Raw genomic sequence first — 14447 nt, forward strand, 5'->3', positions numbered from 1 at the left:
CATGTTGGCCAGACTGGTTTCGAACTCCTGACCTCAGGTGATCCACCCTCCTGAAGCTATAACATTTGTAACAGTTGTTATTATCACCTTCCTCCAAAATGCACCCCATCTGTGTCATAAAATATTTCTTCTCTAAAAATCCCTCCTCCTCTTCCCGAGGTTATTTGTTATTTCTTTAAAACCATGCTTCAGGCTTACCTTCCCCTGATGTCTCCCCTAGACCTGCTTTCAGCAGTCTTCCCTCACATTTCCTGCATCACCAATAGGTTTGCCTCATGTTGCTTCCAAACTTTTCCTAGGGGCCTTCTCTTCCTGACAAAACTAGAACAGCTAGAGCAGCCCCCAAATGAAGTAGGTTGTCATGCAAAGTCGTGAGCCTCCTTGACTTCATGCTTGTTTGAGGATGTTGAAATGTTCATGAAACAGATGAAACGTTTGGTCATTCATGTCTATGGATCTTTTCAGTAGTGATTTTCTGATTCTGAGTTGAGATTGGAAGTATGTCTCATACTGCCTCCTACTTCCTACAGCCAACAACATTGTAGACACACTTGACTATTTGGTGTTTCACACTGATTTTTCTAAAGAATTCTTGTAATTTTTTAACCTTGTCACAGAGGAACAATGACTTTCCATTCTGTAGGGGAATATAGTAGGAAGTATATATGGCTTAAGGGTTGAGGGATGTGAACCCACATCAGTACATTGCACTGTGTCAGAGCTACAGTGAGTGTGTAATGAATATTTAATGAATAAGCACCAATCATAAGCAGTGTTTCACTGCATCATTTTACATCCCTTGGGAATACGTTAGAACAGAGCAAATGAAAGTGTCTCCTCCAAATTTAAGGCTGAGGTTTTAGGAAGAAGTAAATCAAGGGAAAACTGTCGCAAGGAAAAAAATGGCCTTTATGTTCCCCAAAAGAATCTCTTTTACTGAAAATTTGATTTTCTTTCCTCACAGCCTCCTTACTGGGCAAAGAGAAAGAGCCTATGAATCCCAGACAACATTTATCTTTAATGTCCTTATTGGGAACTGATCTTTACATTGTTTTGAAACAGTTTCATTACACAGGGCCTCTTTAATTTCTGCCAGCTTGCTGAATCTTACAAAATAACTACTTTGCCTTCTCTGTAGCAGAATTTCAGGTAACTACATTTAATCTTATTGTGGTCTCCCCTTTTTATACCAGTTCAGCTTACTGCTGAAAGAACCTTCAGCTTCAAAGAACACTTCTGCCTTCCTCCCCAACAACCCCCTCAGTTGAAAAGGTGGAGTGGGATGGTGGCTGGGAAATAGGGAGGAAATCAGTCAATTGCCAGCTGTCAGAGTTGTTTTAGGTGACTTTGTACTTCTTGAATTTAAGATCAACATGAACTATAGACATTTCAGGCTGGGAGTTTAAATAGCAACAAAAAAGCATGAGTTTTGCTAATGCCAGGAATGACTCATCTGGTGAGAATGGTATTGTACTGATAATACAATACAGAGAGAAAGAAAAGACTGTGGTATCTGCTCTCTTTGTGTTGCTGACCTTGAGGAGAATTATAACTTGTTTGTTGCAGAAGTTGAGCATCTAATATGCTGATGCACCTGTTCTTATATATTAAATGGCAAAGCACTTGCAGTTCCCTGTCATTGCTTTGTGGGTGAAATATTTTCTGCAATCTGGTGAACTGTTTTTTTTTTTTTTTCTAAATAATGTATTCATTTGTATTTCTTGTATTTCTTGTTTCTTATTCTATTTCAACATTCTAGTCTCATCATTACATCTTCAAAGATGTTTGGCTTTTTATTTTCAAGGTAACATGATTATGATTTTTTTTCATATAGAGACCATGAACCAAGCATCTCCTGCTAGAAAGCTGGAAGAGATTCTTCATCTGGCAGAGCTCTGCATAGAAGTCTTACAGCAGAATGAAGAGCATCACGCAGAGGTGATGACCTGTTTTCACTGTAGTATAAAGCTATATGTAAGGCTTCGCCATGGTGGTGGCTACACTGAATAAGTGGCCTGCCCATAGTCTTGATACATATCTGAATATTTAATGAATAAGCACCAATGATAAGCAGTGTTTCACTGCATCATTGTGCATCCTATTGCACATTCACATATGAAAACATATGTGAATTTTCTAAAAACCTAACTCCTATATATTATAAAACAGTCGTGTGTGTGTATAATTTCATGTTTATTCCTGACAACAAACACTGATGGGATCTGTGCCATGAGAACTTAGCTCATCAGTTATTGAAGAAGGAGGAAAGTTAATGACCACAAGAGGACTTACAATGACCCTAAGGCAACTTTCAGAGCTATTCTGCAGGAAGAGATTTTTATTTCCCAAACCAGGGGGTAATTTCCACAGGGCTTTGCTTTTTTTTTTTTTTTTTTTTTTTTTTGGTTCTGTATTTGCTGTCTCATTGGTAATAGCAAGACTGCAGCATCAAAGGAAAGAAATCTCACTCTATTTCTCTCATAATTCCATAGTTTGCCTGCCTTTCATTGAGGGCAGTTAGTTAACATTGAATGCAGTTAGTTAACAGGAAGGGCTACAGAAAAGTCCTGTAATTAATCAACCTGCATTGCCTTCAGTCCGAATGCGTAACTGGTAAGAGTCAAAGATAGAACACAAACCCATCTTACAGTGCTGCATCATGTGCTTTTCCCCCTATGCCATGATTGCTTTGGTTTAGAAATGTAAGTTAACATGAAAGGGGAAATTTTGTGATACACTATAAAACAAAAATTTAGTAGAAGACATTCATAATTGTATGGTTGATAACTCTAGGCTTTCACTCTTAATATCAAACTTTTCACTTTTTAAAATTAATTTTTCATCAAACCTGGATTGCTTATAATTTTTTAAAGTTCTAATTACATCTTAACATTCACTAAAGATCTGGAGTGGCTTTTCATCAGGCACACTGCTTATTCTGAGACTTAAATTTTCACTCTTTCTAATAGCTATGAGTTTATTAACAAAAATGAAAGAGTTTTCTGACTTTGAGTTGGGTGGGGAGAATGTGTAGCACTAAATAGGTATAATAAATATCAGTGCCCTGACAGTGCTTTTATTCTTGAGGAAGCACATGAAATGAGCAAGAATAAAAAAGACCAAATACATATGAGTTTACAGGATTTTTGTATTTAATGAAGCCTAGTTCTAAAAAATCTAAGAAACCACAGGAACTACATTTTAAGCCAATTCATAGAAAAGAGTATTCATGAATCCTTACTATAGGTAACTAGGATTTATTGTATCTGGTTATAAATATGATATCTGGTTATAAATATGATCATTCAAAACATCTGCTTTTAGCTCACACTGTGGAATCTAGTTTTTAGCTTGCATCTGTCATGTGTGAACTTGTTATGGATATTTTATTTTAAACTGAAGAAACAGCTGCTTCAATAATTTGAAATGAATTCCCAGGAGGTTCTTTTCTAGGCTGTTACCACAGCTATGTTTCAATGAAAGTGATTATGCGATGAAATATATGTATGTTTTGTCTTTGTCTTTTGTTAAAAGGCATTATTATCGGCGTATTAGGATTTTTTGAATTAAAAAATCTATTAATAATTGGATATTCAATTGCAGTGTATATTTCAATAAAGCAGGTATATCTAATATTCTCAAATATTTTACAAAAACTAAAAATTAAATGTTAATTATACTTCTTGCAATCACTAAAATGCTTGTCAAAGTATAATGTATCCAAACACAATTAAAATGTATGTGTTATTTACTAACCCACAAAATACAGCTGACTTTATTAAATAGAGATAATCATTATTCATAAATATCACTATACTATGTACTGAAATATAGGATTATTATGATGACCTTTTTAAAAATGTTTTGTAACACTATGGCAATTGTTCTACTCTGCAATGCTTCCAAATTCTTGGAAACCCTCAGGGAAGAGAGGTGAGTAAAATGATTTCCACTATTTTATTAGCATAGGATACCTCTTTTATGTGAATTTAAAATACAATCTACTCTGATTGTAGTTCATTTTAAAGCCAATTAGTCCTTTCTTTGAAATTGCAGTCTATTTTTCTTTGAATGTGCTGATTTTTGTTATACTGTTTTGTGCATGTATCTTATTAATAATTGCATGCATAGTTATGATGGTCATCTAAGTAAAACATGACTGAAGGGATGTTGATATTTGGTTTGTGTCTTTGGTTGTTTTATGTCCTTAAAAGAAAAAAAGAAAAAAAGAAAATCTCACGTTTTCTTTGAACAATATTGGGGAGTGAGTTCATCTGATTCCGGACTGGACTTTCAGAGTGAATTGGTGGACTGCATTCTGCACTGATACTTGTTTTGCTGGATGTTCAAGCTGGAGTTCCTTTGCTCCATGAAAGAGCACCTGGCTCAGCTCCCGTGGTGGAGGTTAATGTATCTGTCTCAAAGAGACCTTCAAGTGGCTCGCATGTCAGCTCCCTTTATTTTCATTCTCCCTCTCTCCACAGTGGCAGTTTACTTTTCAGGGCCAAGAGGTTGTTTCTATCCTTCAGCAATTTCTCAGTTAAGCAGGTTTCATGTCCTTTAGATCTTTGACAGTAACTTATCAGGCAGTTTTCCCTTCTCTTTGAAGGCCTCTCAACCTCTCTTCTCAGGCTTTTCTGCAAAATTCCTATGTTTTCTCCTTAGAAAGATAGTTTAAGTTCCTTTCCAGAAAATCTTTAATGCTGCCTCCACATTTCAGTGATCAGACCGTCTCTGACCAGATATTTTACACAAACTGATCTGACCACTCTCCATCCAAAAGCCCCTGGCTTTGACAGAGCTAGGAGGTGTCAGATGCCTTCTGGAAAAGCCATAGTCCCTCACCATTACACCCCCCACACTATTATACTGATAAGAAAGCAGACCCAGGAAAGTTGAGCAACTTGCCAGAGGTGCACAGCTAGTGAGTGACTGGGTGAAGACTCAGGCCAGACTCCAGACCTGGACATTTTCCAATAAACCACATTGCGTGCAAGTTAAGTAGAATGGCAGGAGTGATTGTCCTGCCTTGGTTCTGCTGACCAATTTGAACCGCAGCATTGCAACAGGGATGTAGATGCATGGGGTAGTGATCACAGTGCAAACCTGGTGATGTCCCTTTCCATTCTGTCATTCTCTTCTTTCCTTGTACTCTGGTATATATCCAAGGACTCTGCCTAAGGGGGATGGATGGAGTGCTGAGAATAGCAGTAGAAGGGCTGAGAGGGAGGGACCATGAAAAATATGAGCACAACTCAAGTCATTACTTGGTTGCTTATTACTACAGCAAAATAATGACTTAAGATCCTTAAAATATTTTAAATACGATGTAATCCACCATATCCCTTCCACCATGGGCAAGAAGGTTGTTTGGCAGTAGTTTGGTATTTGTAACGCAGACAGCTAGCTCTCAGTTCACTGCAAATGGTTGATTCATTTGCTGGGCTGCTTCAACAAGAGCCTGGACAGTGAGAGTTCTGTGTGAACACACATATTTGTGTATATGTGCATTCCCCTAAACATCAGTATCTGAACCAAATTATGCTTCTGGTTGGATTCTAATGTAAAGAGAAAGGGTATTTAATTTTTTAAATTTATTTTTGTTTGTGTGTATCCTTATTCCTCTCCAACTGGCATGCATGCCTGCCTAAGGAATATATTGAAGTGTTGTTATACGAAAGAATTGACCATGAACAAAATCGATGTCCTGTCTACTAACTAGATTACAATAGTCTCAACAGTTGAAATGACCTCAATTACACATGGTTTATATCTGGATAGTCAGTGAGATAAACCTTTTTTAGGATAAGTTTAAATTTAAAATTATGTTAGCCTCTGGACCAACAAATAGCCCTCATCTTGGAAGAGGATGACCAGCAAGTAACTTGCATATGACTCAGGTATAGAAGTAGAATTCCCTTTTTAGCAATGACTCTCAAAACCAATTGCATGAGCATGAATGCTCTACCAAAAATGTTTGTTTATTATTTACTGATTTATAATATATATGAATGAGGATAATACTTTACATTCTCATATGTTTTGGAACATTTTCAGCTCATCACCTCACTTGGTTATTGCTATATCTATGCTTATCAACCTGATTATCAGTGAATCACAGGAGTTGTAAAAAACTTATGATTAGACAATAGGTGTCACCTGTTCATTCTGTCTGTCCCTTAAGAGAACTTAAGTATTTTAAGAATATGGCCCTCAGAATCATGTCCCTATATATGTGAATATGTGTGTATGTGTGTGTCAGGGGCAGGGGATAGTATAGACACTGGATTGTCTCTAAAGCCTTTAGGATCATCTACAAGGTACAGAATTGCAAACTAATCTTGTCTTGGGGAGTAAATAGGCACAATATACGTTTCAAAGTCAGACTCAGTGTTTTTGCTCATTTAGGCAGCCATCCTTTTTGTTTTAAATTATAAATTTTTATTATATTTTGAGAGTAAAAGTAATCAAGGCCAGGTGCGGTGGCTCACGCCTATAATCCCAGCACTTTGGGAGGCTGAGGCAGGTGGATCTCCTGAAGTCAGGAGTTCAAGACCAGCCTGGCCAACATGGCACAACCCCATCTCTACTGAAAATACAAAAATTAGCTGGGCATGGTGGTAGGCACCTGTAATTCCAGATACTTGGGAGTCTGAGGCATTAGAATCACTTGAACCTGGGAGGCAGAGGTTGCCGTGAGCCGAGATTGTGCCACTGTACTCCAGCCTGGGCGACAGAGCAACACTTTGCCTCAAAAAAAATAAATAAATAAAAAATAAAAAAGTTATCAAAAGCTTCAGGCTTTAATAAAAATTAGAAAAGATATAAAGAAGTCAGACCATAAATCAAAAGATATTAACAGTGGTCTGATCTGCTGAGGATGGATGGATGGATGGATGGATGGATGGATGGAGAGAAAGATGGCAATGTGCCATATGTGTCTCTCTTAAGAATACACTATATGTGTAAGAACTTGATCTCTAGACTCCAGCTGACTTAGATTCAATCACTGCTTTGTTATCTACCAACTGTATGACTTTGGGCAAGTTATTTAATCTCTGTTTGCTAACCTATAAAGTAAGGCTAATTGTACCATCTACCTGAAATAGTTGTTTGGGGGATTAAGTAAGATGATGTTTATAAAACTTTTAGAACAGTACTTGGCACATAAACACCATTTAATTCGTGTTGGATATTATTTTTAAAACACATAAACTCACATAAGATTTATATGAATTTCAACACATATTTGTAATTACTGATTATGGTAGTCAATTATTACATTTGTACAGCAATAAACTTTTGTATTTATTTGATTGCCACAACAACACTGGGAGAGGTTAGGGCAAGTATTGTTATTGCCAATTTGCAGATAAATAAATGGAAATCCACCCAGTGAACTGATTTGACCATTATCACTCAAGTATCATCACTGAGTTCAAAAGCTCAGTACTCTGCGTCTAGGTTCAGGGTTCATTTTTACCTGCCGCCATTGTAAACTACATTTACTGAAAAAACAGGCTTTCCAAGTATTGGCAGCCTGCCACATATTTGTATTGCTTATTTGTAGTATTAATCCTGTATAAGTTTGTTTATCATTAGAACTTTGGTAGGAAGTTGTTTGTTTGTTTGTTTGTTTTAAGACAGTGTCTCACTCTGTCACCCAGGCTGGAGTGCAGTGGCACAATCTTGGCTCACAGAAACCTTCATCTCCTGGGTTCAAGCAATTATCCTGTCTCAGCCCCCTGAGTAGCTGGGATTACAGGTGTGCACTACCACGCCCAGCTAATTTTTGTATTTTTAGTAGAGATGGGGTTTTCCCCTGTTGGCCAGGCTGGTCTTGAACTCCTGACCTCAGGTAATCCACCCTCCTTGGCCTCCCAAACTGCTGAGATTACAGGTGTGAGCCACCGTACCCTGTTGGTAGGAAGTTTTATAAGCTGAAGTACTTAAAATCAAGGTTTGTTTTATATTTCCCTCTTAAGCAAATTAAACATTGCCTTCTGCCTCTGCCATCTCATTTACACTAATTAGTGGCTTAGCATTAGAGCCAAAAGAACTTTAACCCAGATAATCATGATTTCTGTTTAGTACCCTGTAGACAGATGCATTGCTGAGGGAGGTTTTCTCCTCCCTTTTGGAGTCCCTGATGCTGTTGAACCTCAGCCACACCACAGGAAGTAATACCCTAGGGAGGGAATTATACAGCCCCTCATCTTCCTACCAACCCAGGACAGGATGGCAAGAAAGAGAAGGGGACAGGTGGTAGACCAGACCCTGTATTCTCAAGGTAACTGAAACTGTTGCTTTCATTTTCAAGGACAGTGATTGCTTAAAGTGTTCTGAAGCCATCTTTAGGAGAAGAGGCGTTCATCACAGATTGGCTTACATTCATTAAGAATATCATCAGGAGTACAACTTGAGACATAAATATATACTTCTGCAAAACAATGAGATTTTCCAGTTGATGGCAAAATCTTGCTAACCTGAAACTGTTTTGTAAAAAAAAGGAAAAAAAAAGATGTATTCCATTTTATTTCATTCCTCATCCTGGCTCTGTCTTCCAAGTTAACTGTAAGAAGACCTTTAGGAATTTTTCTCAGAGTCTTGAAACAACCTGAACTAACATGACTGTTATTTTCTTAGTTTTAACCTTTTGCAAAGATATTGGTTGTGAACTGGAAGTGAGATTTTGAAAATGTCTCTTTGCAGGGCTGCATTTTTCTGTGCTGCTCTACTCAGAGTTGGGAATCTCAGGTTCTTCTTTTCTTTGTCACCACTATAGCTACAAAAGATAGGCGCAAGATCTGTGTAATAAAATCATGTATAGTTTTTTGTGTGTTTTTACATTATGTCATACACCCATTTTGTCAAATATTTAACCAAAAAATATTCAAAGGTAATATTTGCAAAAAGCAATATGCTCAATTTTCATCATGCGTACCATTCCCAACCAGTTTTCGCATTCATATATTGGTCACAGCATTGAACCAGGCATTAAAATGTCCCCAACTCTCAAATCTATTATTTATACTACACTGTTCGTCCTTAAGTCAGCTTTGACCATCTTCTTATTAATTACATGGCAATCTTTTTAGTTACTGATTATTATTTTATATCTATTATTTTAAGGCCATATTTACTATAAACGTGAAACATGAAATTTTTATAAACATGAAAAGTTCTTAAGAAAATAGTGTGTCAAAATTTTACAATCCCCTTTTATGTGATTTGTATCTTCCTGTTATAATCCAATTCATATTTGAAGCCAGGCGCCATGGCTCATGCCAGTAATCTCAGCACTCTGGGAGGCCAAAGCTGGCAGATCACTTGAGGCCGGGCGTTGGAGACCAGCCTGGCCAACATAGCGCAACCCTGTTTCTCCTAAAAATACAAAAACACTAGCCAGGCGTGGTGGCATACATCTGTGGTCCCAGCTATTTGGGAGGCTGAGCCATGAGAACCGCTTTAATCTGGGAGGCAGAGGTTGCAGTAAGCCGAGATCAACCCACTGCACTCCAGCCTAAGCGACAGGAGTGAGGCCCTGTCAAAAAAATAAATGAAATGATGACTGGCTGCTGAATGGAGAATGGATGTGAGCAAACACTTTTCATAAAGAGCAGTTTGCAATGTGTGAAGGCTCTAAAATGCATACCTATTAATCCAGTAATTATTAGAAGTTTATCCTAAGGAAATAATCAGTACTATATTCAAAGATATTTATGTAAAAATATTTACTACGCTATCATTGAGAATAGCAAAAAATTGAAAACAGCCATTTTAGTAGGGTAATAGGTAAATAAATAACATCATATCCTTATAGCAGAAGATTATGCTATTATATTAAAAGTGAAATCACAGGAAAATATTATAAAGTGTGATACTGAATATTTTAATGTTTCTATTCACAGAAAAAAAAGAAATATTGGAAGTAAATACACCAAAAAATTCAGAATAGATATGTTTAAATTATGAGATAGAAATAATTTTTCTTTTTTGTTTTATATGTTCTAAATGTTGTAAACTAATCATGTATTTCTTTTATAAAGGAATAAATGTCTTTGTACATTTTAATTCTATTTTCTATTTCATTCATCAGTGCCAAATGTATGATTTTAATTTGTACCTATAAAATTTTTCTCAGGCTAAAAAATATTATATTTTGTGTATCATACCTGTTTGTGAAACTAAGACATGTTATAAAATATTTTCAACTGGCACAGTATTTGTGCGTGTTTCTAAAAAGTAATGTATTTCTCTATGTTTTTATCCTTTTGTAGGCATTTGCTTGGTGGCCTGATTTATTGGCTGAACATGCAGAGAAATTTTGGGCTTTATTTACAGTAGATATGGACACTGCACTAGAGGCTCAACCACAAGACTCCTGGGATAGTTTTCCTCTTTTCCAACTGCTTAATAATTTCCTCCGAAATGACAGTGAGCATTTGCATTTTCTTGAGTATGTGAAATGGAGAGGGGTGGGAGAATGTTGAATGTGAGTGTATTTTTACTGTGCCCCTAGCACTAGCCTGACAAGAGTTCGCATGGGTAACATTTAGGTTTGCTCAGCCTGCCCGACTATGTTAGACCAGAGACTAAGGGAGCCCGGGGACACTCCCACACTCCACTGGGCTCTGAAGGTCCTCTCATTCCCATCCTCCTGCCTTCGTTGAGGTCTGGTAACCTACGCACCCTTCTTTATGAACCTTATTGTACTTTATGAATCTGAAAATCCTTAAAGGCTGACATTTCAAAAGTACTTGAGAACATTTACATCTCTGAAAGACACCTTAATTCATTATTGTAAAAATCATGTTATGTTAAGGCTCCTGCTTAAATCCATTGTGGTAATATTGCTGGCCTGAGGGTCGGTTCATTTCTACAGATGATAGGCAGATATTGCTATGTGGTATAACTTGCTCATTCAACATTTAGAAATTAAGGAGAATGTAAAATCTCTCTATTGAGACTTTTACTCTCAATTTAATAATAACTTTTACATTTATTCTGGTAGATGGTCTTCTAGCAAACAATACAAACTTTGTTTTTTATCAAGATTTTAACATACAGATTCCTAGGCCTTTCCTTGTAATGCTTTTATAAGTTTCACTTAGTCTCAAGTTTGGTTACCACTGACAACCTTTGTTTCAACACTTGAAGTGACCATGGGGGTCACTAATTCCCTACTGAATAAAATTCTTGTCATGATACACCAAGGTGAACTCTGCCTCCTCCTAACCTCTGGTTCTGACCCATTCTCTTTGATCAATGCAACAGTTGTCTTCTATCATGTATCTTCTTCTGCCACTCTTTATTCGCTTATAAAACAACTCTGTCTTAACAATAGGGTTTTCATGCCCATTGCCGTTCTCATCACCCTACCCTAAATAGACCTCACTCCATTTCTCAGTGAACCTTGTTCTGGAGTGTGGTGCTCAGAAGAACACAGTGCTCACCATGTGACCTGAATAACCAGACCCAAAAGAGAGGTGCCTTGCTTCCTTCTTCCCTGTCTTCCTGCAGCCCATGTCTGCTCTGACTCTCCAAGGAACTTCTTCACGCTGTTAATACATTTAGAACTTGTTTAAAATTATACTTTATTTAGAACATTTTATATGTTAAAACTGCATGTGCTTTTGCTGCTCTCTTCCCAGAAGGCCACTGCTATATCTTTCTGGTTGTAAACCTAAATTCATGTTTTTATAGTTGTGTTTGATTAAAGAAAAAATCTTTATTGGTTTTGTTCATGGCTCTAGTCCAGTCTTTCTCAACTTCCTTTGGTTGTTCACCCCTTTGAGTCTGTGATAAAACTGGGGGGGGGGCGGGGAAATCACATAGATATGAAATTGATTGTAATATTGTACTTTCTATGGACATCCTAAATTTAGGACACCAGGTTAAAAACCTCTGTTCTAGTAAGAGAGGCATCATGTTAGAGTAATTAGCAACATGAGCTTTGGTGCCAGACAGATTCACGTCTCTCTGTCACTTACCACTTGACCTTTGACAATAGCTTAACCTCTCCAAACTCTAGGTGCTGTATCTATAAAAGAAGGAAAATAATAGTACCAACAGTGTCATTGTCAATGAGCATTAAATACGATGATAACTCACATATAATAGATGATAAAAAAATATTGTAGATTTTGTTAGTCTTATTCATTCTCCTATCCAATTTCGTTTCATTTCCAAAGATGCTATTGTAAGCTTACAATTCCTACCTTAGATTTAACCATAAGGCCTGCTCTCAGTGGTTGCTAATAAACCCACATGCAATTATCCATATGTGAATCATTCATTCTGCAAATTATCCTAAGCCAGGTGTTTTGTTTTCTTTTGTTTGAGACAGAGCTTACTCCATCACCCAGGCTGGAGTGCAGTGGCACAATCTTGGCTCACTGCAACTTCTGCCTCCCAGGTTCAAGTGATTCTCATGCTTCAGCTTCTCAAGTAACTGGGATTCCAGGCATGCACCACCACGCCCAGCTAATTATTGTATTTTTAGTAGAGACAGGGTTCCACCATGTTGGCCAGGCTGGTCCCAAAACCCTGACCTCAAGTGATCCACCCGTCTCAGCCTCCCAAAGTGCTGGGATTACAGGTGTGAGCCACCACACGTGGCCTTCAGTCAGTTTTTAAGTTCCAATTTGGTTCCCTCCTGCCACCTAGCCAATGTGGAATGACTATCGTCCTTTCCCAATCTTATATCATCATTCATTTTCTGCTATGAAATTACAGTGAGGTTTTTAATATTATCTTAAGACAAATGTGTAACAATAAACCCGCTACCAAAAATAAGTATATATATATATATATATTAGGCATTAAGTTCCCTAAATGATAATAAGTAAGTAGGATGTTTTTCTTTTGTTTTGGTTTTTGTTTTTGAGACGGGAGTTTCTTGGGTTTTGTTTGTTTGTTTGTTTGTTTGTTTTTGAGACAGAGTCTCGCTCTATCTTCCAGGCTGCAGTGCAGTGGCGCGATCTCGGCTCACTGTAAGCTCCACCTGCCGGGTTCACGCCATTCTCCTGTCTCAGCCTCCCAAGTAGTTGGGACCACAGGCGCCCGCCACCACACCCGGCTAATTTTTTTGCATTTTTAATAGAGACGAGGTTTCACTGTGCTAGCCAGGATGGTCTCGTTCTCCTGACCTCATGATCCACCCACCTCGGCCTCCCAAAGTGCTGGGATTATAGGCATGAGGCATTGCACCTGGCCATATGTAAGATATTTTTGACACTGTTTTCTCCATTTGAATGAAAACTCAAGAATCAAACATACTTAGATGTATGTTGGGGATTATTTAAAAATGAGGCATTTATTAATGTTCACCATCAAGCAATTAGTTAAGATGATGAATATTTTAACATATTCAAAATATTGTAATCTATTTTGTAGTGAAAACAAAATATGTTGTGGATTTCTTGCAAGTTCTGTTGGAGAACTTCTACTACAATGAATTAATATTTTTTGATGATATTCCATTCATCTAGAATGAATGGAATTACTTTTTTTTTTTCAGGTATAAACTAAGAATTTAATGCAAAATCTGATTATTATTGTTGCTGTTTTACTCGTTTCTGTTTTTTTTTCTTTTTTTTTTATTATTACTATACTTTAAGTTCCAGGGTACATGTGCATAATGTGCAGGTTTGTTACATATGTATACTTGTGCCATGTTGGTGTGCTGCACCCATCAACTCGTCAGCACCCATCAACTCGTCATTTACATCAGGTATAACTCCCAATGCAATTCTTCCCCCCTCCCCGCTCCCCATGATAGGCCCCAGTGTGTGATGTTTCCCTTCCAGAGTCCAAGTGATCTCATTGTTCAGTTCCCACCTGTGAGTGAGAACATGCGGTGTTTGGTTTTCTCTTCTTGTGATAGTTTGCTGAGAATGATGGTTTCCAGCTGCATCCATGTCCCTACAAAGGACACAAACTCATCCTTTTTTATGGCTGCATAGTATTCCATGGTGTATATGTGCCACATTTTCTTAATCCAGTCTGTCACTGATGGACATTTGGGTTGATTCCAAGTCTTTGCTATTGTGAATAGTGCCGCAATAAACATACGTGTGCATGTGTCTTTATAGCAGCATGATTTATAATCCTTTGGGTATATGCCCAGTAATGGATGGCTGGGTCATATGGTACTTCTAGTTCTAGATCCTTGAGGAATCGCCATACTGTTTTCCATAATGGTTGAACTAGTTTACAATCCCACCAACAGTGTAAAAGTGTTCCTATTTCTCCACATCCTCTCCAGCACCTGTTGTTTCCTGACTTTTTAATGATTGCCATTCTAACTAGTGTGAGATGGTATCTCATTGTGGTTTTGATTTGCATTTCTCTGATGGCCAGTGATGATGAGCATTTTTTCATGTGTCTGTTGGCTGTATGAATGTCTTCTTTTGAGAAATGTCTGTTCGTATCCTTTGCTCACT

At 37.5% G+C, this 14447-nt stretch overlaps 1 protein-coding gene across 22 annotated transcripts in view; it reads left to right on the top strand.

Annotated features, from left to right (window-relative positions):
- The window catches only part of CADPS2 (calcium dependent secretion activator 2), a 578042-nt gene that overhangs the window by 464226 nt on the left and 99369 nt on the right, over positions 1-14447 (top strand). For 12 of the 22 annotated variants that reach the window (XM_033192376.1, XM_033192369.1, XM_033192367.1 and 9 more), the window contains 3 exons: positions 1835-1938; positions 3925-3933; positions 10281-10437. In XM_033192376.1, the coding sequence (XP_033048267.1) occupies positions 1835-1938; positions 3925-3933; positions 10281-10437 (270 nt within the window). The remainder of the gene's footprint in view (positions 1-1834; positions 1939-3924; positions 3934-10280; positions 10438-14447) is intronic. The other 10 variants (XM_033192372.1, XM_033192385.1, XM_033192366.1 and 7 more) reach the window with 1 other exon arrangement.

This window comes from Trachypithecus francoisi, unplaced genomic scaffold (genome assembly GCF_009764315.1).
Source record: "Trachypithecus francoisi isolate TF-2019V2 unplaced genomic scaffold, Tfra_2.0 Lachesis_group4, whole genome shotgun sequence".
NCBI lineage: Eukaryota > Metazoa > Chordata > Mammalia > Primates > Cercopithecidae > Trachypithecus > Trachypithecus francoisi.